Genomic DNA, 24,656 nt, shown 5'->3' with positions numbered 1-24,656 from the left:
GATCTGCTCGTTAATCGTGAGGCGGGGATGTTCGGAGTGGGGAAAAGGTCCTCCAGGCTCCATTGATTTCACCGTCTCTGTGTTGCACGCTGTTGCCAGCAGCTGTTGTTGATGTCCAGAAAGCCAAGTGGGTCCACGCAAGGTGGGATTGTGTGTACGTGTTCTAGAAAAATCTGGCCACCCAGCTTTTTCCAAGTCTTTCGATTTGTAGCATTGGGAGATGACGAGATGGAGACGAATGACTCATTAGGATTTTATTAAATGGCTCTTGATGTCCAACGCAAACAGTCGTGACCCGCGTGCCCCCTTCTTAGCACCCTGTGTCCGAGGGAGCCCAGTGGGGTGAAAGGTTAACTGAAACAGTTAACAGAGCCACACCTGACCTGACCCTGCTGTGACCCGAGGTCACGACATGAGTCCTGACTAATCCATCATGCTAGAACCTTACACTCTGCAAAAGGATGGAAGGCGACTTCTGATCAAATTTGTTCTTAATGTTGCATAATTTAATCACTAGTTAAACATCTGACTGACAAACTAACTCGCCTCCAATGGAGCTAAGTGACTAGCTAACAAGATCCTTAGCAATGTTAGCAACATATTGAACAAGAGCAAGCCTACAGTGTTCAGTGGCAATCTGACTAACTGACTAACTAGCTCATTATCTAGTTAAATGATAAATAATTAGTAGGTAACTGATTAGCTAACAGTGACTGCAAACATTTTTATAAAGATCTGACTGATTGACTTGGCTGCTCGATAGCGAGCTAGGTCGGTCATTAGTTAACTCATTCACTGCCAATTCAGGTAATATCTTTGACGTCTATAACAGTCAATGGCAGTGAATGAGTTAAAATTTCGTGTCACTGCTGTGTCAATATAACCATACGCTGTATTTTGGAAGCTCATTCAAAGAATTTGTTGCCGCCAGCTCGGTTCAGCCTCGCGACCGTGCGTCTGGTCGCAGATCTTTTTCTTCTGCCCCGAGGGAGTCTCCTTCCACTTCATCCTTCAGCTGTTGCCACCCGGCGGCCAACAGAGGAGCCCATATTGAGCCACTCTTATTTGGCCGCACTCCATCCCACCGTCGCCGACGCTAATTACGCTACGGCTCAGAAGGTAATGGATGAGGCCTCGTTAGCGACTCCCACATCACGGAAAGACTCGCAAACGGCACATCAGAGGTCCGAGCCGCCCTCCTTTAAATGTCAAACCGGTGGGTGGAGGGGGGGGGGGTCTGTTAATTGCCCGCACGGTTGCCGAGCGCACCACCAAAGCAGACAGACGGACGGACCCCTCAAACCTCAAGCCAAACTGCACAGGCGTGCTTAATCCATGATTCAATGATCAAATTAGCACAGCGTCTATTTTTGGTCTCTCCTCAAACCAAATGCTAATGTGATGACATTGCAGAAATTAGCTCTCTCTCTCTGTCTCTCTCGCTCTTCCCATAAACACCGAAGACCATTTGGAACTATTAAGAGGAAATATGATGCTGTCGGAAGCTTTGCAGTAAAACGGGCTGACATTTCAACACTTAATGACTTCTTGTCACAAAATTAGCCTTGTTAATGCTGGAGTTCATTGTTGTGCCAAGTGATGTCAGATAAAAAAAAAAAAAAAAAAAAAACATCTCAAATCCAGTCTGCCCATCAAAAGCACACATTTGAAAGAAAGCCCCAATCCAAAAGCAGAATCCCATTAGAATTTATGATCATTTGTGTTTGATATGCTAGCGGCTGAGCACAGGAGACAACAGGGCGTCAACAAGGAGATTAGCCGACGCTTTAATTGCATGGTGCTTTACAGTGAGCCTGTTTTTCACCGCATCGATCGGAAGCCAGAAATCATAATAAGATGCGGGAGTACGAGCGATCCCTTGTTACTGAAGGAATGACGTATCGATCGCGTCTGACAGGCGGCCGCCTAGCTGATCAATGGCGAGAAAGAGGAGAGGAGAATCTCGAGGCTCGTCAAGACGATGGGAGGGAAATTAACTCATCAGGAAAAAAGCGCAAGATGGATGGACGGACGCCTGGTATCGCTGCGTAAATCTATACGGCTACTGTAGTCGGCTTATCGAAAAAGTCCAACGCGTCATCCGGCGACAGGTACTCGCTATGCGGCGCTTGTAATGCGGATGTTTATTTTCCCGTTTAGCGGGAGTTCTCGCTTATGGGCAGAAGGCGATAAACAGCAGGCATCTGGAATTCGCTTTTAAAGAATAAACAAGGCGAGACACACCATCCATCCATCTCGATGGTCCACCATCTGTCCGACTCCAAGCCCAGCCTCGCCCGTGCTAATTAATAGCCTGCGTGTTCATTTAAGCGTCGGCCATTAATGAAGGCGCCGGCGTTCCGAGGTGCTCGACTCAAGACGAGCGGCCATTAGTTGTCTGGAATGATTCCACTTCAGAGCCTTTGCTAACTTGACGAAATGTGCCTCGCTTGTTGATGCCCCCGTCCGTCACCTGGGTTGCATTTAACCCGTGTAATTGCCGGCCTGAATAGTGCCACGCATTTAGAAAAATATGGCCAAGCAGGAAGCCATTATGCTAATAGCCAGTGAGCAATTTGTTGATCGACTAAAAGTCAGGTGAGCGTTTTATTCTGTGAAATTATCCACGCTAATGACGGCTTTTTAGTCCGCCGCATTTGTTTGTTTTGCGTCTGTTCAAAACAAAACACTCGGCGCAACCCGGCCTCCTCTTCACCTCGACCGCCATATTTAATTCAGAAGCAGAATGACAATCGCGGGTAAAGGGCGTGGCCATCTTGGCCCACTTATCAAGCCAAACATAATACGAAGGCACATTCGTTCATGCAAGACACTTGGTGGAAGTTGTCATTGCCTTTTCCAGCGAAGGATGGAAAGCAACATCGAGGAATCGCTCGTGCATGAGCAGCTGCCGGCTCTTCATTTAAAAGGAGCATGGTGTGGGTTTATTTTTTTTTCCTGACACGCTTTATGAAATAAACAACTCTCTTGGTGTGTGTGCTATCACAGCACCAGGCTGAATAATGGAAGACGAAGAGCAACCCAAAAACACTCCGGCTAGTTTGTCCCCATCTCTCTCCTGACTCACATTGAGCGCCGGCGTCAATAATATCGGAAAAGAAGTCACTCAAATCGAGTTTGCTGTTCAATAATGTTAATAGGAATTGAAGATGATCAGCTAGGTCTTTGCTAATCAAATGATATCAATCGCTGTCACATTGACAAAGCTTCCTAATGAACTCCAGCCATTGGCATACTTTGAATTCCAAGTAAGTCAAGCAGAGTTGCGTTAACGGAGAAAATGAAGGGATGATGTGGTGCCATGTGTCGCTACAAATTTTTTTTGATACCGGCTCAGTCGTGTTGAGACCAATATTTTGTAAACAAATGAGGGTGGATGCTTTATTAACATGCAAACTAGCAATCATGTGACGCCAACTAGCAAATAGGATGCGAAAGAATGCCTGGTGGGAGGGGGCGGGGATATGCCGTGCCAGTTAAAGAATACCATTTGAAATGTGAGAATCCCGGCTTTCCGTGCTAGTTTCCTTCACATTCTTGTTTGCGGGGAGCGGCGGCAGCGCCACGTCTTTGACAGCAATCAAAGAGCTCAGACTGGTGCAAAGAAGCGCCCCCGTTGCGCTCGGGAGGCGTTTGAAGGCACGGAGAAGGCGCCGCCGCCGCCGCCGACACCTTCGTTTCAAGGGAAGGAAACTTGGTGTGATTGCAGAGTCTTTATTTCTGTTGTTTACCTCGATGAGGCGCATCTGCGGCACTATGAAGGGTCGTGACACCGCCCTGCTGTGGAAATCTGTGAATAATTGAGGACCCCCCTCCCCTCAAAAAAAGGGCTTAGTAAACGTCTGTAGATGCTGGATGCAGAAGCCCCATACGTGCCAGTTGATCTGATGACCCGTGCATACGTGGCTCTAACCAATAAAAGTGCAGCCGCTAATTGGCTTCTGCAGCCAGTGCAAACCTACAAGGCGCTTTCGTTACCCGCTTGTTCCGGGAGGCTCGTATATAACACGTCGGTCTTTGTACGGACGTGCGTACGCATACGGACTCCCGCTACGTGGGACGCGGGGACCCCCGCCGCGTCGGGAGTGGCGTCTGGCGTGTTGCCGGCAAACAACGACGTGGCCACTAATGGCTCCCTGGCGTCGTCTTCTCTGGGGTGAGGCATGACCGCTTCAAATGTCACCGTACGCCTCCGACCTTTTAAGGACCTGGAATTAATCAGAGGAAAAATTGCGCCTTCCATCCTAAATGGCAGGAAGCGTCACCTTTGATCCGAGTCTTGATGGAATCGTCTGTGCCATTGAGCGGCGGCCGCGATGTAGAAATGGCCATTTAGGTTTCCGTCCCCCCTCGGGGGGCGAGGAACACATTATCCTTTTAAGATACGGTGCTCTCGTGTCCGTGTAATTTATAGCTTTGAAGCATCTAATGTGCTAATAAAGAGCTTCGTTTTGGCCAAAGGCAAACATTATCGGAGCGTCAAATAGTTGATTGTCTTGGCCGGTTCAAACACAAATGGTGGAGCAACACATGTTGAGAGACAATATAGCAAAAACTCACAGGCAAATATTTTACGATCTCTTCTTTGTTTGGAATCTCGAAGTCTGTGTTAAACTGCCCCCTGGTGGCCAAGGTCCACAAACCAGAAGGCTTTGTCGTATATTATGTTCGATTGCTAAATTTGAGCATCGACTTGATGGATGGATTGTTTATTGTTAGCCATTGCGTTAATGGTGTCCATGTTGCTGCCAGAAAACAAAATAGTGAAAAAAAAAAAAACTAAACAAGGTCAGTTGTTGACCAAATGTCTTTGAAGATAGTACAGGTCTTCCCGAAGTGAGTGTGCGCTGTTTGCAGCGTGTTTAATTTAAAAGAGCAAGCAATTAGTATTGATTCATAGCTGTCTCCAGATAAGATTTACACCAGATAACAATCATGTAACGGAGGCATGATTCCAAAAAGTACCGACTAAGCACGCCAGCCATCATTTTAATGACGTATAGATTGCCGATGACACAGCGTGAAGCTCTTCTCATCACTCCTCTTGCTTCAATGCGGTTCATCTTCTCCCTCGTAGCCTCCCCGCCCATCCTCAGCATCCTTATCGATGCTCTCCGCTGGTGGCAAAATATTTTGATGTTGTACTCGAGAAGATGTTTTGTGTGAAGGTAACCCCCCCGCCATAAATGAAGGATTACTGTCTTCTTTTTTTCCAGACACTTTTCCACCTGGTGTTTTGGACCACATGTATCTGTTGTTCTACTCAACCTAAGATGGTGGTGACTACTTTCTTCCACGTTCTGGCTGAGTGGTCGCAGCCCATTGAATTATTTGCTAATTGTCAGCTGGAATGGCTATTGATTGTGCGTTGGCCGTATGGACGGCCGCAATCTGGCGCAATAAAAGGCGGCACTAAAGCCTTGTGAAATGGAAATGCATGCCGATGATGCGCAGAGAGCGCGAGGATCACCGCTGCCTCGTCCTTGCCGTGTAGGTCACGAGATCTCGTCCTTTCCGCCATCAATACTGTTGACACAACTCCGGCCTACACGGAGCTCCGGATTACCAGTCGCCTCATTAGCTTTGTTCCTTTGCCTGAAAGATTAACCTCGTGGAGACGCAAACAAGCGCGACCTCGAGTAACGCAATCGGACAAGTAGGAAAATTGGCATGATTCTGTTTGTCTGATGTGCTTTCCACCGCATAACACGGCCAGCCACAGCTCCGTTAGCTTGAAACCATAACGCTGCCTTCAAATTAAAACCTAACTGAGGTTTACAGTGTTCATTTGAAAGGCTAATCTGAACAAAATCAGGGTTAATCTGACTTCAAATTTAGAACTAGTTTGTCTTGTTTGTGTTATGGCGACATTTGTTGTTTGTTAGCAAGCCCGCGCGCTCACGTTAGCATACCTTGTTGTGGTTCCGCCTCCGCTTTGAATGAAATCCTCCCGTTAGCGTGTGACATGGGTTTGGTGTAAAGCTAAACAGTATGCAAGCGCAGTGAGCCAGAGAGCCTATTACAGATGCGGCTAACACAATTACTCGCACCGTAACGCAATTAACGCAAATTGGATTGCCAAATAAGCGAGCGAGGCCTGTCACGCCGCCTCCGCCTCCCGAGATGTAGCGGCCTCAGCGGGACGACGCCAGGGCAAGTCGCAGCTGCGATAAATCTCCGACTCGTAAACGGGAGTGAATTCGTTGCGTCGTTGCTGTGTGCTGGCGTGCTTTCGTATGTATGTAAATTGTTTGTGTACGCAAGTGTAACGTGGCGGTGATTCGTCACGTCAGCGGTGCTGCTTGAAAGATTTCAACGTTTTTTGGGGATGAGTCTGTGCTCTCAAATATCTTTTTCTACAAACAGCAAAATCGGTCGTTTTTTAAGAGAACAATAAGTCGTTGACAATTTTGTGCTCGTAATGACCGAGGTTAGAGTTCATGATAAAAACCCAAAAGAACTAAAATGGCGTTTTGCACGTTTTGCTTGAATTAGGACAAATAGACTTTACCAAGGCAAACCTTTGCACAGGAACCCAACTTGTATAATATTTGCTCTCCTCCCAGAGTACAGATCAATAAAGTGATCAATAAATGTCTCCTCAGGTGATTTAGCACATCAACTTGAATCCAGGCTTCACAGGTTTTCGGGTTGGGCTATAGTGACCTTTTGTGTCTCATGGACTGGAGGAGTGAAGCTTCTCGCCATATGGCCAACGTCTCGCCACTGAGCTACAGTGGAGGTGTTGGATTTGACCCTCTCGGCCGGTATCGATCCAAGGGAAAGATGATCCGAGCGAGCCGTTCGGAGCTCGGCAGAGGGCTCAAAAAGCAACCCGCCCCTGCGCATTGCCGCTCGTAAAAAAAAGCCGCAATTGTGTATGATTTACAGCGGCATGAGCTCATTTTATTTTTGTCTTTTAAGATTTCCATTTGCTGCCTGTGTCGCGCAGACGGCTCTGCATCTGCAGCACATGAGCGCACATGGCTGATGGGTGGGGCTCGGTCACAAGCTGCACAAATGCTGCATTTTAATCCTCTTTGTATCTCTACCGCATGCAAACATATTAGCATTAAAAAAGCATTTTGTTTTCGCTGTTAATGCAAAAAAAAAAAACTACCAATATTCCTCAAAAATGTGTCAAGCTGCAAGTTTGTAGTGGTGGTTGAAAGATATTATTCATTCATTCCGTCATTTGTTGGTGCTTGGCTCTCAGCCCTTCTTCCCTTTCGGCCACGGTCACATGATCACACCGGCAAGTCAGAGAAGAGGCGCACATCTCCCGCCGAGTGCTTCATTAAAACCCCGACTGACACCTTTTTATAAGCTCCTAACTACTCGCTCGCCCCTTACTGCCAATCCAATTATGGAGCAAAACAATAAAAAGGAAAAGACGCAGTGCTGTCAAATATAGGCTGGCGCATAATTTAAATTGATAGCGGAAAAAAAGGGGGCCATTAATGGTTACAAGAAGATTGACGCAGAAGACTACAGCAAGAGCTGCTGCAGGGCTTTGGTGCTCGTGTGTAAAGTGTGCCACTCACCTTATGTGTGTGTGTATGCGTGTGTATGTGTGTGATATCCATTCTGTTAAACAGCACTCCAAGGATTATCCTTCCCCGCGGAAGGTCAATACCTCAATATCATTGGAGTGAACACACTGTACTCATGCACGCTCTGCAAGCTATTTTAGTTTAATAATGTCAAATGTTATTCATCCAAAATACACAAATATGAATAATATAGTAAGTGCATAATATAATATTACCACAAGAGCTTGGCTGCCAGCTGTACAAAATAAATTCAGAGATTTCTGAATGTGAATGTTTATCTCTTATTCCATGAGCGCGTTATTAATTGGAATTTTGTGTTTTTTGACACAAACTGAAAATTGGATTCATCCCCCTTCAAATAATATTCATAATTTTCAAAGGCAAAGGGCGCGCACTTGATGTTAGCTATTGTACATTGTACGCTTCACGTGCCTGGTTATGAAAGGCAAGCCGAGCTAATATGGTTTTCATTTCCCCTTCTCCGACCTGCGGGTTCACGCAGACGTCATAAATAGAATCTGAGCTCTGGGTTGGAGCTGACTGGTCTGGCGAGTCGACTGTTTCCAAGACGACCACTTCAAAACATGCTAGCCAGCGCTAATTCAAAGTGACACCCTTGCCCGGGACTCCCGAGACCAATGAACCCTAAGGCCACCAAAACAGTATCGCGTTTCCTCGATTGTACCACTTGAGGGCAAGCGGCATGGTGACAGGGAGCGAGAGGATGGCGTATGTTCTAAACTCTACAGTGATGTCACCTTCTCCAGAAGCTAATGTAGCATCAGAAGCTAGCTAACAGGAGTTGTCAGATTTCCCGTTTGCGCCGCAGGGTACAGCCATTACTTTTGTGGCATGATGCTATCTGGCTAGTGCATATTTGAATGGAAACGTTAGCGCATTCTCAAATTCAGTGTTAGTTTTGAATGAGTTCTGTAATGCCACACTATTCACAGTGGAAAGGGACCAAAACCTTCCACAAAATGTAATTGTAATACCACCAATTTATTGACGAGGTCATTCTACAGGGAGTCTACTTTCGCTAACGGGCTAGCTTAGCTTACACTGCCTTCAAATGTAGCCTCCAAAAGATAGGTTGGTGGTTTCATTTCAGTCTCTTCAGCCTCAAACATTTGTAGGAGTCTTTTGAATTCCATCCTGCCTTCACATGTAGGTTTACATTTCCGTTTTGCTCGACTTCCCCCCAAAGTACAGAAGGCACCAGCTCTGTAACAAAATCTGTGCTGCCTTCCCGCCAACACTGGCAGGAAATCAATCCCTGCCCTCCTCTTCCCCCATTTTCCTCCCATCTTCCTCCCGCCTTCTGGCTGTAAAGTGTCCACTCCAGACTTGAGCGCAGCCGTCACGCTGGGCGTCGGGCCTTATCGGAGTGGGCACAAAATCCCGCGGGCGCATTGTTCATCTGTATCGGCCAGCTCGGCATTCGGCGCGCCCAAGGCACGTGCCAAGCCAAAACCCGTGAACCAAATCGGCCGCCCCCCTCTCGAAAAACACACTTGTAAGCGTCAACGAGAAGTGATGATGCGGGCGAACGCATCCTTAACCGTAGCCACGAAGGCTGCGGCGCGTCATTATTTATTATGCAAATGAGTACCATTTGCGACTCAATTAAGTGATGAGAAAAGCTGTCGCTCGGCGTCTCCCTTTGTTTCCCGTCTTTTTCTTTGCTTTTCAGCACATTACGGTAATGAAGCCATTACTTCTTCAAGTGAATGCTAATGAGTTTTTAGCTAACGTTTTAATGAGCTATACATTACTCCAACGCAGGGATTAGGCTGCAGTGTGAGCATTTGCTGCCTGCGAAGGGGAGAGGTCCATTAAGACTTAATTATATTGTTTCTCAGGAGTGACATTAGTTTTTGTTTTTTTTGTTGTTGTTTTTTTCTGGGACAGGCCTGCGTAATCAAAAGCTTCAATTACTACCGCCATCATGAAGACCAAAACTTTTCACACCAAGCGCGATCAGAAAGTTATCGATTCTCCAAGTACATTCAGATAAAGTAGGCCAAAAAAGTATCAAAATTGGTTTTATTGTAATACACAGTCGCATGATGGTTGTTCCAGTTAGTCAATTATTCTTTTAGCCAATGTGGGCGGAGCCAAGTCTGATGATTACTTGAAGGATTTGCCTTGGAAAAAGCACACAAAGGCTCGTTGATGGCTGCACGCATTTGTCTTTATTGTCCAAATGGGCAGAATCTGTTGTTTGCATTTCACACCATCCGTGTAAACAGAACCTCTCGAGTCTTCCGCCGCCTCGTCGCTTTGACCTTGAGCGAGCATCCTTCTCATCACGCCGCCTTGTTGTGTCTATTGTCTCGCCTCTTTTCCATCAAAGCGAATATTCTCCTCCATCTTCCCTCCAAGGCATCTGCGTCAATAAAAGATGCCCATTTCATAGCATCATATCGCCACCGCCTCGTGAATGTCTCCCCGTCAGCCGTGCGCGTCTTCTCTTTACCGCGTTTGCAGCATCTTATCACTAAAAAAGTGACAGTGTTATTTACGGTCTCCGGGCCACGATGGAGGAGGATGGCGTCGGGAGATGCTATCGGGGGGCTCGGTGGGCCGCGGTTCATTGAGACGGCATCTGCAGTCAGAGTGATGACTCCAAATGATCCGGGGCGGTTTGTGTGGTGCAATATGTAACCCTTCGGTCAACTGTGAAAGACCCTGTGCGGGTACGTGCGTCTTCTTTTTAATCCTCAAAACACGGCCTTATTTTGTCGCAACAACGGTACGTGGCTAGCTACCTAGCTAGCTTTGACACAAGGATGTCAGCGAAACTACTTATCACAGGTTAACAGAACTTATCACGTAAGTGAAAGCTACTGCATCAAAACATGGCCTTGTTTTGTTGTAGGTACATGGCTAGCTAGCTAACTAGCTAGCTTTGATAGCTAACTAGAAGATGTCAGCGAAACTGGGAGTTAAACTTATCTCAGGTTAACAACAGAACTTAGTGAGGTAGGGGCAAACAGATGAGCCGCTATTAGCTGCCGTTAGCATGGAGCGCGAATAGCGACAGCGCGCTGGTGTGTTTTGTTTGCTGACATATATATGGGCTGCCTCCTCTCAGGGCGGAATTGAAAACAACGTACATAATAGCATTCTTTGTAAAAACTCCACTCCAATGAAATGATACGATAGCTCCGAGCTACCTCTTTAAAGCCGGTCCACATATTGTGCGGCGCGCGCCTGATTTTCCAATCAGAGCATTACGCTCGGTGCTGCAGTATGTCCCCCGGGCTTCCGAGCGGCCCGGCCGGCCTCTCTTGTTTCTTAGCCTCCTGACCTGGCAAGAGTATCTCGAAAAGCATGCACGATCTTTTGTGCTGTAAACTGTAAGGCGGGGGGAGAAATAAAAATACACACATGTTGTTCTATTATGGAAAATATACTCCCAAATGAGGCTGACGCAACGGTGTGTCAAATTTAGTCAATTCTGCATGTTTGTGGAAGGCCACTTCCTGTTCAAATTCAGTTATCTCAAGGTCAGAGGTCACCAGCTTGGCCAACAAGGCCTGCGACCCTCACCACCGACATACTACGTCTATTTTATTTATTTTTTTGCATGTTGAAGGTGTCCTCTGTGAACTTGTGCTCGAGGTCCTATCCTGTGACCAAATGGCTTTGTCAGCACTTTTCTTGGTAGGAAGGATGCCTCGATCGAGGCTGCCCACTCATCTTACTGACGGGCAATGTCATGGCCGCCGCGTGAGTAATGTTAGGTGTGACACAACTAATAGCTGCATCTCCTCCACATTCTCCATTTTCCACTGGTTTTCTTGTTGTCCCGGTGTGTTTGTATCATCATTTTGTAATGATGCAAACATTGCGTGGGAGTCCAATGTTGGCAGGCAACCCCCACCTGCCCCTTGGGCAGCTCCGTAGTGTCTCCAGTTCAAGGTGATGTTGCAGAGGAACTGCCTTCTTCAAAGCAACCCACTCCTCTCAGAAAAAAGGCCTAAAAAAATGTAAGGCGATTAGCACTTCTCAGATACGGCTCCTGTTTAGCCCGAAGCCCGATCCGCCGATAACGCTTGCCAACACGAGGGGGGGGTCAATGCAACCAAATATATAAATATTAATAAACCAAGAGGCAGAGTTTGGGGGGGTGCAGGCGGCTCTCCTCGGACTCAGTGGGAGGCAATGTGTTGTTGCGATTGTTTCACGGGAACGCAATTATGCTTCATCTAGGTCTGGATGCCTTCAGGGCCACCAAGCGGGAGCGCTGTGAGAGTTCCAAGTACTTTGTTCTTGGAAAACAAAAGCCAGAGAAAATTTCAGATTAAGGCTTCAAGACGGGGTTACGGGTTGCCATCTGGATTTGAATACAATTTGGTTTTCGCGTCAAAGTCTGGGTTTGGGTTTTCATATTTCCTTTTCACCAGATGTTGGCTTTACTGCCAAGGCTCGGGTGCATCTCGGTAGATTCGATTAGATTAGATTAGATTAGCGTTCAATCATCCACCTAATGTGTGTTTGTGACTCGACTCCCTTGGGTGCCATCAGGACGGAATGGAGGGGAACAATTAAACGCAAACAACATATTGTGTGTGTGTGTGGCCGTGATTTTAACCACGGGGGTTCATTCATGGATAAAGCAAACAAAAGTGGAGGAGGGGGCGGGGCAGCATACGGCAAGAGGGGGTCGGGGATGGGGTTGTGGCTAATTTCCTTCCACGTCCTGCTACCTTCTCTGTGTTTCGCGTGGAGTACCTTCATTTGCATTCCAAGTCCCCTTTTCCAACCCGGCGTAATTGCCTTGAAAGCTTCCCCTCGCCTCGACCCGCTGGAAATAAATACGAGGCGCGCATCTCCGCCGAGAGGCTAAAAAGGGCGCGGCCGCCAGTTATCCCCTCTTACAAGCGCTTTGGAATCGACATGAGGACCTGTGGCCGCCCCTTCATCAAGCGACTTCCAACAGGCGTGGACAAGGCACTCTTCATCCATCACAGGCGCGATGGGGGATTCCCCAAGTGGCATTCCTGGGATTAGTGTGGGGGGGGTGGCGATTGAGAGCAGCAAGAGGAGGTCAGGGCGACCCCCCACCCCCCCACCACCACCTTCCCCAGAGTGGCACTATGGATTCCTTAAGTCCTTATCTAAACCTTAGTTAGGCTTTCAAACGAGGGATTCGGACAAGGTTTCAATTTAGGGTTTGAAGTCAAGGTTAAGGTTTCAAACCATAGCTGGGGTGCAAATTAGGGCTTTAACTGATACCTACTAGCGATAGCAGCTATCGATATTGTCACTGCCATTTTTTTTTTGCCGGAGTCTGTTGAGGGGGGGGGGGGCTTGGCGTATGTGCGAGGCCCTCGTTAGCCGGCAGCTCGGGGGCTCTCCGTCTGTGTTTGTTCTGCACCCTCCGCCGGGACGCCCATTAGCTCCAATTAGCTTTCCCATAGCTCGCCTGGTCCCTGTGAAGTTGAAGCGGCTAATTCAACACTTAAAGGGCTCGGAGAATTCATCAAGTCTTGGATGAGCGATTCATCGATTTTCTCGGCCGATTGGTAGTCGATTAGAGAGACGTGATGCGAGGAACTCGTCGACTATACTAGCCGCACGGCTGAAAAGGTTCTTTTCGCTTCTTGCCTCGTAGTGCTGCGTGACGACTTCCGGCAAAACCCGACCGACGTGGTGGTGGCGGCGGGCGAGCCGGCCATCCTGGAGTGCGTTCCTCCCCGAGGTCACCCTGAGCCTACCATCTACTGGAAGAAGGACAAAGTGCGCATCGAGGACAAGGACGACAGAGTGACGGTGAGCGCCCGAGCGAGCCCGACCCGCTCCAGGTCCGCCGACTCCAAACTCATGCCTCGTCTTGTCGTCGTAGATCCGCGGAGGCAAGCTGATGATCTCCAACACCAAGAAAAGCGACGCCGGCATGTACATTTGCGTGGGCACCAACATGGTGGGAGAACGGGACAGCGAGACGGCGCAAGTCACCGTGTTTGGTAAGATTGATTTCCGTTCGTGATCTCGAAACATCGGCGTCCACCTTTTTCTCCGTTGACAGAGCGACCCAGCTTCATCCGCCGGCCCATCAACCAAGTGGTGTTGGAGGACGAGACGGTGGAGTTCCGCTGCCAGGTGACCGGAGACCCCCAGCCCAACGTTCGCTGGAGGAAAGATGACGTTGACGTCCCTCGTGGGAGGTAAGACCATCTTTTCACCTTCCAAGTGGCCCACATTAGATGACCAACCAAGAAGGGCCAGATCCCAATTCAGTGATTTGTCCACGGGAAAGGTATCATGGCTTGACTTTGATACGTTTGAAAATGACACAGAATAGACGATTTTGCCTTTTGGAGGAGGCAAGCTGGCGCTTCAGCTGAGCAAACATACACGGCCGTGAGCCAAACACATCTCCCGTGCCAGGATACCATCGGAGGACCTTTTCAATTGTTTTTCCGTGGTTGCAATTGCATAAGAACCCCGCGGGGAGTTGCAAACAATTAAAACGACAATCTGGCACATGTCAGGGAAAAGATCCATAAACGGGAAATGAAGTTGTCAAGACATAACAGATGCTTTCTATGAACGGCCCGCTGATCTTATATGTTCCTCAGCGCGTCTCATTACGCGAGGACTATTATGGGAAGACGGAAAACAAAACGGCAGCGGAGGAGGCGGGGCTTGCATGAGACAGCTCCGCCTCCTCAAAACGGGCTGCGGACCTTTTGGGCTATTTTGATGGCGTCCTAAATATGCCAGTGAAAAAATAAGAATGGTCTTCTTTGAAGGCCAGTTTTTTTTTTTATCTCAGTAGTACTTTCCACAGACAACAGGGCAGGAAAGTGCTTCTGTTTCTTCAATTCACTCTGCCAACGATGTGTTGGATGATTGTAGACGCGTGTGTACAGGAAGAGCGAAGTTGGCTGCGCTGTGCTCAGGCATTCCTGCGGTGATGGAAAAGAGAGTTACGGGCCAACAAAGAGCTACTGTTCTCTTGTTGTGTCTGCTTCCATGTGGACACGATGAGCTCGCGGGGGATTCTGATTCCAATTTGGAAGATGATGACAAATTTTGCCTTTGAGCTTTAAAAGGAAGTCAAGAACGAATGAGAGAGCCTTCATTTAAGTTAGGTTGGTAGTGTGAACGAAAGCACAAGACATTCTACAAATATGTGCTTTGTTAATTAATTAATTAATTTATTTATTTATGTTCATTAATTTATTTATTATATATTAATTTATTATATATTTTATTTACTACTTATTTATTTTGCTGCAAAATTGTGAAGAATACTTTGCTGTTGAGATTATTAAATCAAACAAAAACTAATCGAACAAATAAATAAAGGATGAAATCTATTTTTTTCCTAAGCAACTCCCAAAAAAAAAATTGCTTTGTTTTTAAATGGTAAATGTCAAAAAAGAAAACAACAACAACAAGAACATAAAAACAATTCCAGAGGTTGGCGGGCGGCTCAGATTGAGTTTCCTGTATGTGCGGCGGCACGTGCGTGCGTGAAGCTTTTCCAGCTCTGGACGAAATGGGGCGTACGGTTGCAAACTGCTGCCAGATGAAATTGTCCAGAGAATCAGCGGCGCTCGCGGTCGCTCGGCTTTTCAAAGAATAGCGTCCATCACCTTTTTGAGATCCCCCCCCTAAAGTTGCTCTCTTGCGCCGCGTGACTCGTGAAAACACGCACGCATTATTGACTTTCATGGCCTCGTAAAAACACAAAGTGTGTTAGAAATACAGGCAGAAAAAACAAAATCTCTTTAAGTACCGTTCGGGTCGGTACACTTGACACTTGCGTTGTGTTTTTTTTTTTTTTTTTTTTTTGTCAGAGAATGGACTGTGCAGCGTGTTGCCATCCTCAGCCTCATCTTTCTCGCCATCGTAATCATCCAGCCTACGCAAAAGCTCACAATGCCTTTCATGGAGTTTCTTCTGTGAAATGGCCTTCACGTCACCATCTCAATTCTATTATTCCGGCAGCAAACGTTTTTCAAGCAAAGCAAAGCGCCCCCCCACCCACCCACTTCACCACATGCCTTTTACAATGCACACATATTTAATTACAGCGGGCCAATTGAAAGCACTTTTGTGTGCTTCCTTCACGCATTCAGTCAGACCCTGAACCCCCCCCCCCCCCTTGCTCGCTTTATGAAGATGCACACCGCGCACTCTCTTGCAAAGAAAAAAAAAAAAACACTCCATGAATATTGAAGACATTTGCAGGGTTGCAAGCGAACGTCGTTGAATAATTGATCCGCCTCGCAATCTCCATTTGTCAGGATGAGCGGCGGCGGCGGGCAGGAACCGGACTTTGGTTTTTTGTTTGGCAGATCTGACGCGCCATCCGTTTCGCCCGGCAGGTACGAAATCAAGTACGACAAGGACGACTACGTGCTGAGGGTGAGGAAAGCGTCCGTCGCCGACGAAGGCACCTTCAGCTGCACGGCGGAGAACCGCGTGGGCAAACTGGAGGCCTCCGCCACCCTCACCGTACGAGGTAACGCAAATTTGGGCTTGCTCTCTTGAGAATTTTTTCAGGGTGTCCCAAAACTTCTGATGCGTTTATATTGTGCAACACAACTTTTCAAGGATTACGCACATTTGTCACCCGTTAAATAAACGGGGCAAAATCCAAATGTCAAGGTTTGCATCGACCGCTGACACCCGCAAGCCCACAGAGATGCCAGCAGTCTATGAATCCGTTTAATTATTTACAATTGTGAGGACCCCCCCCCCCACTCCCCCTTTCCTCCTCCATGTTGCCTTTGCAATCATCCAGTCACCAGCGAAGTCATTTTCCAGTTTGCTGGCGCACGCCGCCACTGCCTCACCTGGGGCTTTGCGGGGTTAATAAAAAGGTCCTAACCATAATTTCCCGCCATTGTCGGCACTCTGGCCGCCATTAAACGCCACGCGTCGGAGGTCCCACCGGGGGAGCGCTTAAAGGCGGCACAAGGAGGGGAGGGGCACGGCGCCCGCCTAGGAGTTTTTATGTCAGCCCGATTCTCTGCAATCTTGGGATTTTAAAATTGAAATAACACCTTTGAGATTTGTTGCACCCTTGCCTGGCTTTTTTTGCAAAGCACATGTAGCATTTTAGCGTTCATGATGGTAAACAGAGAAGGTCCAGTGGCTGCCACCAGGGAGCTTTGGACCTCCCACAACTGGACATTGAAAATTTGTGGACTTTGTAGATTGGGAGCAAAAACTGGACCTTCCCTGTCTTGCTTGGTTTCAACATGTCATTCATTCTGACTTTGATTTCTTTATTTTTTTTTGTATGTTTTTCCTCTGTGTTTTCTTTTTTCTTTTGTGTGTGTGTGTGTCCACCCCTCCATTGTCGTGTCTCCAGAAGGCCGTGTGGGTGAGTAAGCAACCATCCTTATTGATTTGGCTCCATCCCGCATGTCCTCTTTGCATCCCCGTGCACTTTTTTTGCTTTTCACCAAAGTAGGCCACCAATTGCATTTTTATCCGATCACCACACGCACAACACGGAAGGAGGAGATGAACCTCCCCACTCGGGTTTCCTGTCCGACCGCCTTTCTCCGATAAATGTCACTTGTCATGAATTAAATATGGGCAGCGATCATTTTCTTTGCGGCTAGGGTGACGACAGGATGCCGAGTCTCACGTATCATTAATGTGTTCCAAATCAAAACAAGATCAGTTTTCCCTCAGCCGAACTGTGAAAGGATCATACGCTGACTTCCATCGACCCATTTCTCAAGCCCAGGCTTTCCTGGCGACCTGCAGAAAGCCTCAAAAAGACAGCAAAATTTCGAGTTATGTAATATTAACTGCCAACCCAGTTAATATCTTTGACGTCTATAACCGTCAATGGCTCTGAATGAGTTAACTTGCGTGGGTACATGTGATGAAGTTGGCTTTAAAAAAAAAAGAGCGTGAGAAAGGATAAGGCGGCCAGTGGCAGTTTTTTTTTGGGACGTGTTTATCGATGTGATGCGTGGGATGGCGGAAGGCGAGGGAGGCGGCCGAGTCCCCGCCAGAGCGAGATTTAGGAGCTCAGTATCAGTCGCCGGCTTTGAGATATCCAAGCTGAGCAAGGCCAAGCGAGAAGGCTGTAAATCTGCCGCCATCTGTACCCTTCCCAACAGCACAAATGCAACACCCACGGAGGGAGGGAGGGACGGACGGACGGAGGGATTACACGGAAAAAGCCGCCAAATAGGAGCGACTTTGGCCTCGCTGGAACGAGCTGCCTTGTCAAACTGGAAAAATGATAAAAAGAAGAAGCTGGGCGCGCCATGTTGCCGTGTAGCAATCGTCGGCTAAATCGTAGCATGCTAGTTGACGCTGAAAAAAGTCGCTGTTTCGTCACGCTCAAGTCTTATGAGGTCCGATCAGAGAAGTCAATCAGTTCCAATTTGAATGCTAACATCCTTAGCATCGGTAGGCGCGTTTCCTGAGAAAAACACATGAGCCATACAGATGCTGAGCTGCAACGTGTTTGTTTGCAGGCTCCAGAGAGAAGCCGTTAGCAAGCTAGCTCATCTCCCGTCTGGTGTTTATTATCGAACCGCCTCTGTCAAGTTGTCAGCGGCGCGATGTCTCACTCGGGGGCTCGACCGGCAGCGCGTTACCGCGCTATCGACCGCGCCGGCTTTTTGCCGTTCCATTTCAAAGTTTGACACTTGACTCGTCGGACGTGAGGTGCGGCAAACATTTGCCTCCAACTCCCTTTTCGGGTAAAAATGGTAGCACCTGACCTGTGTAGCGATTGTTGTGATTGTCAATGTGACTGCCATTCATTCTTTGGATGAATGGCCAGCCTGGTTGCCATGGCGATGAAAGTTGTGGAGTTCAAGGTAAAAGTGGCAATCAGGCTGCATGGATTTTGGTTGGGCGCCGCACTTCACCGCTCGCTGTGCCGATGTTTGACGTCATCTGTCATTTCAGCTCCCCCGCAATTCGTCATCCGTCCGCGGGACCAGATCGTGGCCCAGGGACGCAGCGCCGCCTTTCCGTGCGAGACCAAAGGCAACCCGCAGCCTGTCGTGTTCTGGCAGAAGGAAGGAAGTCAGGTAGGAGCGTGCACCTACTTTCTGAAGTCGTAAACGCTACCAAAATAACGGCTCGTTGGCGTCTTTCTTGCCTGCGTGCAATCGTTTGTGGATCGGTTGCCCGATCAACTCCGACGCCATTTTGACTTTCTATCCCCGCGCGAAGAAATCCACAGAGCTTGCTCAATCTGCCATCAGCATCTTGATGCTCCCGATGCACCGGCGGAGGAAAGCCCCGGCGGCGCGCTAATCGCTTTTCCCCATGACCCGGCGCACCGATAAGAAGGATCTCGTTTCTCGCTAGAGCGGTTAAGCCATTCAAATACCTGCGAGTCGTCGCAACACTCGACAACAGCGCCAATTAGGAGCCGGTCGGGACTTGTCGATGAAGCCCGCTGATATGATTCAGACGCAGCTTCAAACGCACACGCAGATACACACGCTGGCGTGCGCGTCGCCTGAAGGCCATCAAAGTCCTCCGTAGAAGAGGGGCACGTCATCGCCGTGACGTTTCCCGCTAAACCGCCGGGAAATTAACATGTTTTGGCGAGTGTCGAACGGGGGCGGGCGAGTTCCGCAGAGGTGCGACGCTAATTATTTACAGCCCAATTCGGCATCATTAATTGGACTAAGTGACGGAAAACGATGTTTCCTTGCCGCCTTTTTCCCCACTCGAGGAGTGTTAAACTAATTTGTTAAATTCATCATTTGTTGCTTTCATGCAGTTTGCCATCATTAATTCTAATGTGTTTGCTCTCCAGGGGCGGAGAGCCAACACCCAAGACTTTTTTTCTTCCCCCTCCCCGCTTAGATCAGTTCTTAGGTGTCTTGATAAGATTCGGTGGTGTTAGCAACCGGGCTAGCGTGTTTACGATGCTGCCGACGTCCGGCTAATTGGGCCGTTGATTCTTCTCGCCGCAGAATTTGATGTTCCCCAACCAGCCACAGCAGTCCAACGGCCGCTTCTCGGTGTCGCCGAGCGGCGCCCTCACCATCGCCTCGGTGCAGCGGGCCGACGCCGGCTACTACATCTGCCAGGCGCTGACCGTGGCCGGCAGCATCCTGGCCAAGGCGCAGTTGGAGGTCACCGACGGTAAAAACCCATTTTTCATTCCAATGGCAATGCAAGCAACTTTCCAAATGAAATCAAATAGATAAACAAATGATGACTATTGGCCGGATTGCCATTTGTTGCTAGGCAGAATTTGTTTAGTTCTTGGATTCAATCCTGTCAATGGAGGTGAGAACAAACTACAAGGTCTGTCAATTCCCCACTTGGAGGAGGAACTAAATCACCGTCCTTCAAGTTGAGCCCATCGGTTGCTTGAGAGACTCTGTGATTGAGTGACTGCAATAGTGAGGGAGACTACCCCCTTCTCCCCCTCCCCTTCCCTCCTCCCCCATCTGGCCAGGAAGTTGGAATGAACATACGAGGTGACACGGTACGAGGGGGCTATAAAGGTGGGAGGGAGGTCAGGGCCGCGCCTTGTGTAGCCGCGGCGGCGGCCGCTGCGTGATTTACTGACGACGTGTCAGCTGGGGTCAAGGAGATCGGTAATGAGAAATTCCTGATCCGGAAATCCAAGGCCCCTCTCCCGCCGTCGTTCTCGCACATCCATCAGGCTCGGAATGCGGCCCCGCGTTCCCACAACGCACGGGCGCATCCTCAACCGGGCCTTGGTGGTCAAGGCCGAGAGGGAGGCTCTGGAAAAGAAACAGCTGCGCCTCGCCTCCTTTTTTTGATTTACATCTTGGAGCCACAGCTTCATTTGAAATGCCCCAAAACAAAAATAAATCACCACGTCAATTCTGCCCTTCGTGTGAAAAGGGAAGGCTGCGATAACGTGTTGAAAGGTTACAGAGGTAGTTGACTGGCTAATTATCCCCTGCAGGTCTGGTGTCATTAATCCGTAGCGTCTAATTAACGTGGCTTCTGTGATTTGCCGAGGGGGGGCGCGGCATTATTCAGCTACATTGTGCCGCAGTTAATTCCTGAGTTCACCTTTTGACGCGTCCTCTCTGTCATAGAAAGAAGCCCTGCCCCTGCCCTTCCCCCCTCAGAAAGACTCTTTTGAGCACAAACACTTCAGTACCTGTGGAAGTTGCCTGTAGAGCATCGGTGTCAAACTCAAGGTCCGGGGGCCAGATACGACCCGCCACATCCTTTTATGTGGTCTGCGAAGACAAATCAGTCCGTCTTTGGGCCCACTAACAACAGAATTAAAGAAATGAAAGTGCTGGAATCATGTTATAATTGTTAAGCACCAATAAGTTCCGAAAAGTCTCTTCATCTTGCCGTTTGTGGTTTGGCAGTCCTGTCGGACAGACCGCCACCCGTCATCCGCCAGGGGCCCTCCAACCAGACGTTGGGGATGGACGGTGTGGCCCTGCTCAAGTGCCAGGCGTCGGGGGACCCCATCCCCTCAGTCAGCTGGCTCAAGGACGGCATCAGTCTGCTGGGGAAAGACCCTCGCATGTCCCTGCAGGAACTGGGCAGCTTGCAGATCACCAACCTCAAGGTAAGAAGAACAAAAAAAAAAAGTTGCTTTGACTTGTGGCAGGCAGTTCAATCAAGTTGATTGACAGGAGGAGATGAATAGGCTGCATTGATTTTTGCTCTTAATAGTTTGATGGTATGACTGAGTGGACCAACACTTGGATGGTCTCCAGCTGGAGGATACACTGCACACACATGCAGACTTTCAGAGTAGATTAAATTGAAAGCGCCCTCATCTTCCTTTCCCCACTCCGAGGCCTCGGCGGAATATCGATTACGCCTGACACAACACACAAGCAAAACAAAGACCTGAGAGGGGACGGAAGGACGGACCGAGGGACGGGCCAGCTGTCGTCGCTCCCGGGGGCCGGTGTCGCCCGGGCCGGCATGCCCTAAGTGAATTAGCTTTGTCGTGGTCGGCGGGAGGGACGGCGATGAAACCAAGAGAAGGAAGCCTGAGTGGTGATGGAAGGGTGCTGAGTAGGAAATGAAATTCATTAGGGAATTAGCGTCAGCGCCGGGAAGGCATCGTAAAAGTCGCCGCCAGTGCTTTTACGGCCCTGGAACGCGAGTGATTTTTTTTTTTCTTTTCTGTGTGTGTTTCTGACAAGTGCTCCAGTTCACATTGGTGTTGCACGAGGTCAGTATTCACCCTTGACGACTTTTAGGACGTAAAATTTCACTAAACACGATGACAGGTAAGACTACGTAGTGGTAGTGTTGACGAAGGGGACTTAAGTGTTGCTGTGGCTGGTATCGGCAGCCTTCGCGTTTACTCGATACATTGAAATTCAGCCCGCAACCTACTGATAGCGATGCTCGGTGTTGATACTCGCCCAAACCTAATTTTTTTGTGTTTTTCTGTTCAAGCTGTCCGACTCGGGGATCTACACATGCGTGGCCACCAGCTCCAGCGGAGAGACATCATGGAGCGCTTTTCTTGAGGTCAAAGGTACGTACATGGCGGCGCTCTTCAATTTGCTACGTTGTGTCAATGTTAGTTATTATTTTATTATTTTCTTTTCTCACGTTGTGCAGAAGCTGGCGGCGTCTCTCTCCCAAAGCCCCACGGCGACGACGAGCTCCCGGGCCCGCCCTCCAAGCCGCAGGTGACCGACGTCACCAAGAGCAGCGTGTCGCTATCCTGGCAGGCCGGGCTGGTCGGCGCGTCGCCCGTCAGCTCCTTTGTCATCGAGGCCTTCAGGTTTGAAATTTTAACTGAGTTAGTTTGCTGGGCGTCAATTTTTATTGTTACTTTGAACTTTGCCCCTCGCAGCCAGTCGGTGAGCAACAGCTGGCAAACGGTGGCCGACCACGTGAAGACCACCCAGTTCACCGTCAAGGCTCTGCGGCCCAACACCATCTACCTGTTCATGGTCCGGGCGGTCAACAACCATGGCGTGAGCGACCCGAGTCCCATGTCCGAGCCTGTCAGAACGCAAGGTAGGCCGGCAAAGAGCAGCACAAAGCGCCATCGCCGTTGGGTCCATCTCAGCCCGGCCTCATTACGGCCTACACTTAAGCAATTACGAGAAGTGAGCATGTCTGCTCTTGGAACGGCCTAAGTGAGTTACTGTCGTCCCCGCCACGTTAATGAATATAACGGGCAGAAAGGACCTCCTCCCGCCTCGTTGGAGATTTTATTACAGTTGAGATGATGATGATGATCAGCCTTTTGGCTAAATAGCGTCAAGGCGAGCGTGCGCTTCATAAAAAGATCTCTGTGGTCTTGCAGACATCAGTCCTCCGGCTCAAGGCGTGGACCACCGACACGTGCAGAAAGAGCTGGGCGAGGTCATCGTCCGCTTGCACAACCCTGTGGTGTTGAGTCCCACGGCCATCCAGGTTACCTGGACGGTGAGTTCACGGCGCAAAAAAAAAGAAAGAAAAAGCACACACACACATTGGTGGTAATTGACATCTACAGCAGAACCAGCTCCAAGTATGTCGAACCATCTGGTTGTTGATCCGTCTTGTTTTGATTCTGCGAGAGGCATTTTCAGTTTGACAGAAATGAATGTTTATGGTAATAAAGTGTTTAGCAAACAGTATTTTTCCTGCTATGATGTGACGCATTTATCTTGCTTTCTTTGGCCGTATGTGCAAACGCTTACATTTCACAGCATCAGCGCATTCTGCCGCATGTGACAAATCACCAAGCAGCCACAAACTCATCTAACCTGATTTTTTTTTTCGTATAAATCACTCAGGTCCTCACGCACGCATCTATTATGAGGAAGGGGGGGCGCTTGTTTCCATTTCCAAACGCGTACCACATTAGCAGTTTTCCCGCTGACATGTTTATTTACCCGAGTAATAAGTATCACCTCGAGACTCGCAGAGCTAATTTAAGACGAAGGCTTTTTTTTTTATTATTATTATTTTACGACGACAACGTCCAATCAACGCAAAAAGCCGCTACCCTCATCAATCACCGCGCCTTCTGTAAACAGCTCGAACCTCCGCTCCGAGATCTTTTATATTCCCAAATCATTTCTTTAATAAGTCAGCCGATGCCATTTCACTGATTTACTCTGGCGGGAGGAAAAAAAAGCATCTGTTTAATATGTCGTTTGGAAAGCTGGGCTTTTGCTTGTACTGTTAACAAGCCATTACGATGAATGATGCGGCCATTGTGACACGGGGGGGGGGGTTCTTTTGCTTAGTGGGGGCTTCTTGTCTTTATTTAATGGCACGCATTTGGGAGGTATTTAGAACACACGTTGACGTCTTTCAAGGTGGACTAGGTGGTAACTCGTAAGGCGGGCGACGCCCATTAATGTCAGAGCGTTCATTAAGCTAAGCGTGGACGTTGCCAGTGATAAAAGTGCCCATTAAATTAGTAACGGCCTCTAAAGTGTCATGGAAGCAATCTGAGGGAGTACATGGACTAAAAAAAAAATAAAAAAATAAAAGTCCTTTTTAATAGAGCCACTTTCTAAGGATATATTATGCTTCTTTTTTTATACACAATTTAAAACAGTCGTAAGGTGTCTTAAAGGGGAACTCAAGTCAAAAATGTTCTTTCCAAAAATATGTTTTACTAGTCTAATCACAACATTCAGATTCATTTTTCATGGAATATGAACTAAGCAGAGGCTTAGTTTCCCGTCAATGGCATTGAAATTTTTTATTTTTTTTTTACCAACCCCTGACGGTTTTTTTTCAGGTGGATCGCCTGTCGCAGTTCATCCAGGGCTACAGAGTTCTGTACAGGCAGACGTCAGGTCTGCCCTCGCCGGGACACTGGCAGACGCAGGACGTGAAGGTGCCGTCGGAGCGAAGCGCCCTCCTGTCTTCCCTGAAGAAGGGCATCGTGTACGAGATCAAGGCGCGGCCTTACTTCAACGACTTCCAAGGCACGGACAGCGAATCCAAGACGGCGCGGACCACCGAGGAAGGTACGATGTCGCGCCAAGGCTGACTCGTGAGCGCCCGAGGTCGCCGTTTGTCATATCGCTCGGATACCGAGACAAAATGCTGCTTTTTTGCCCGGCGACTTGTTTACGTGTGTGTGCGGGGCGTTTGCATCCTCACTGCTAATCCATCACCCGGCGGGTGCCGGCATGAGGT

At 48.6% G+C, this 24,656-nt stretch overlaps 1 protein-coding gene across 11 annotated transcripts in view; it reads left to right on the top strand.

The window, feature by feature from the left end:
• Positions 1-24,656, top strand: part of robo2 (roundabout, axon guidance receptor, homolog 2 (Drosophila)) — a 155,857-nt gene that overhangs the window by 110,432 nt on the left and 20,769 nt on the right. For 7 of the 11 annotated variants that reach the window (XM_049726159.2, XM_049726161.2, XM_049726158.2 and 4 more), the window contains 12 exons: positions 13,198-13,355; positions 13,429-13,549; positions 13,612-13,750; positions 15,923-16,059; positions 18,483-18,607; positions 19,508-19,679; positions 20,900-21,105; positions 21,954-22,035; positions 22,122-22,287; positions 22,360-22,526; positions 22,819-22,940; positions 24,253-24,484. In XM_049726159.2, coding sequence (XP_049582116.1) covers positions 13,198-13,355; positions 13,429-13,549; positions 13,612-13,750; positions 15,923-16,059; positions 18,483-18,607; positions 19,508-19,679; positions 20,900-21,105; positions 21,954-22,035; positions 22,122-22,287; positions 22,360-22,526; positions 22,819-22,940; positions 24,253-24,484 — 1,827 coding nt within the window. Of the gene's footprint in view, positions 1-13,197; positions 13,356-13,428; positions 13,550-13,611; positions 13,751-15,922; positions 16,060-16,914; positions 16,927-18,482; positions 18,608-19,507; positions 19,680-20,899; positions 21,106-21,953; positions 22,036-22,121; positions 22,288-22,359; positions 22,527-22,818; positions 22,941-24,252; positions 24,485-24,656 lie in introns of all 11 variants that reach the window. The other 4 variants (XM_068651318.1, XM_068651319.1, XM_049726155.2 and 1 more) reach the window with 1 other exon arrangement.

The sequence above is a fragment of the Syngnathus scovelli genome, chromosome 7, assembly GCF_024217435.2.
Source record: "Syngnathus scovelli strain Florida chromosome 7, RoL_Ssco_1.2, whole genome shotgun sequence".
NCBI lineage: Eukaryota > Metazoa > Chordata > Actinopteri > Syngnathiformes > Syngnathidae > Syngnathus > Syngnathus scovelli.
Note: the sequence above shows the minus strand (reverse complement) of the source record. Positions and strands in the feature narration are given on the sequence as shown.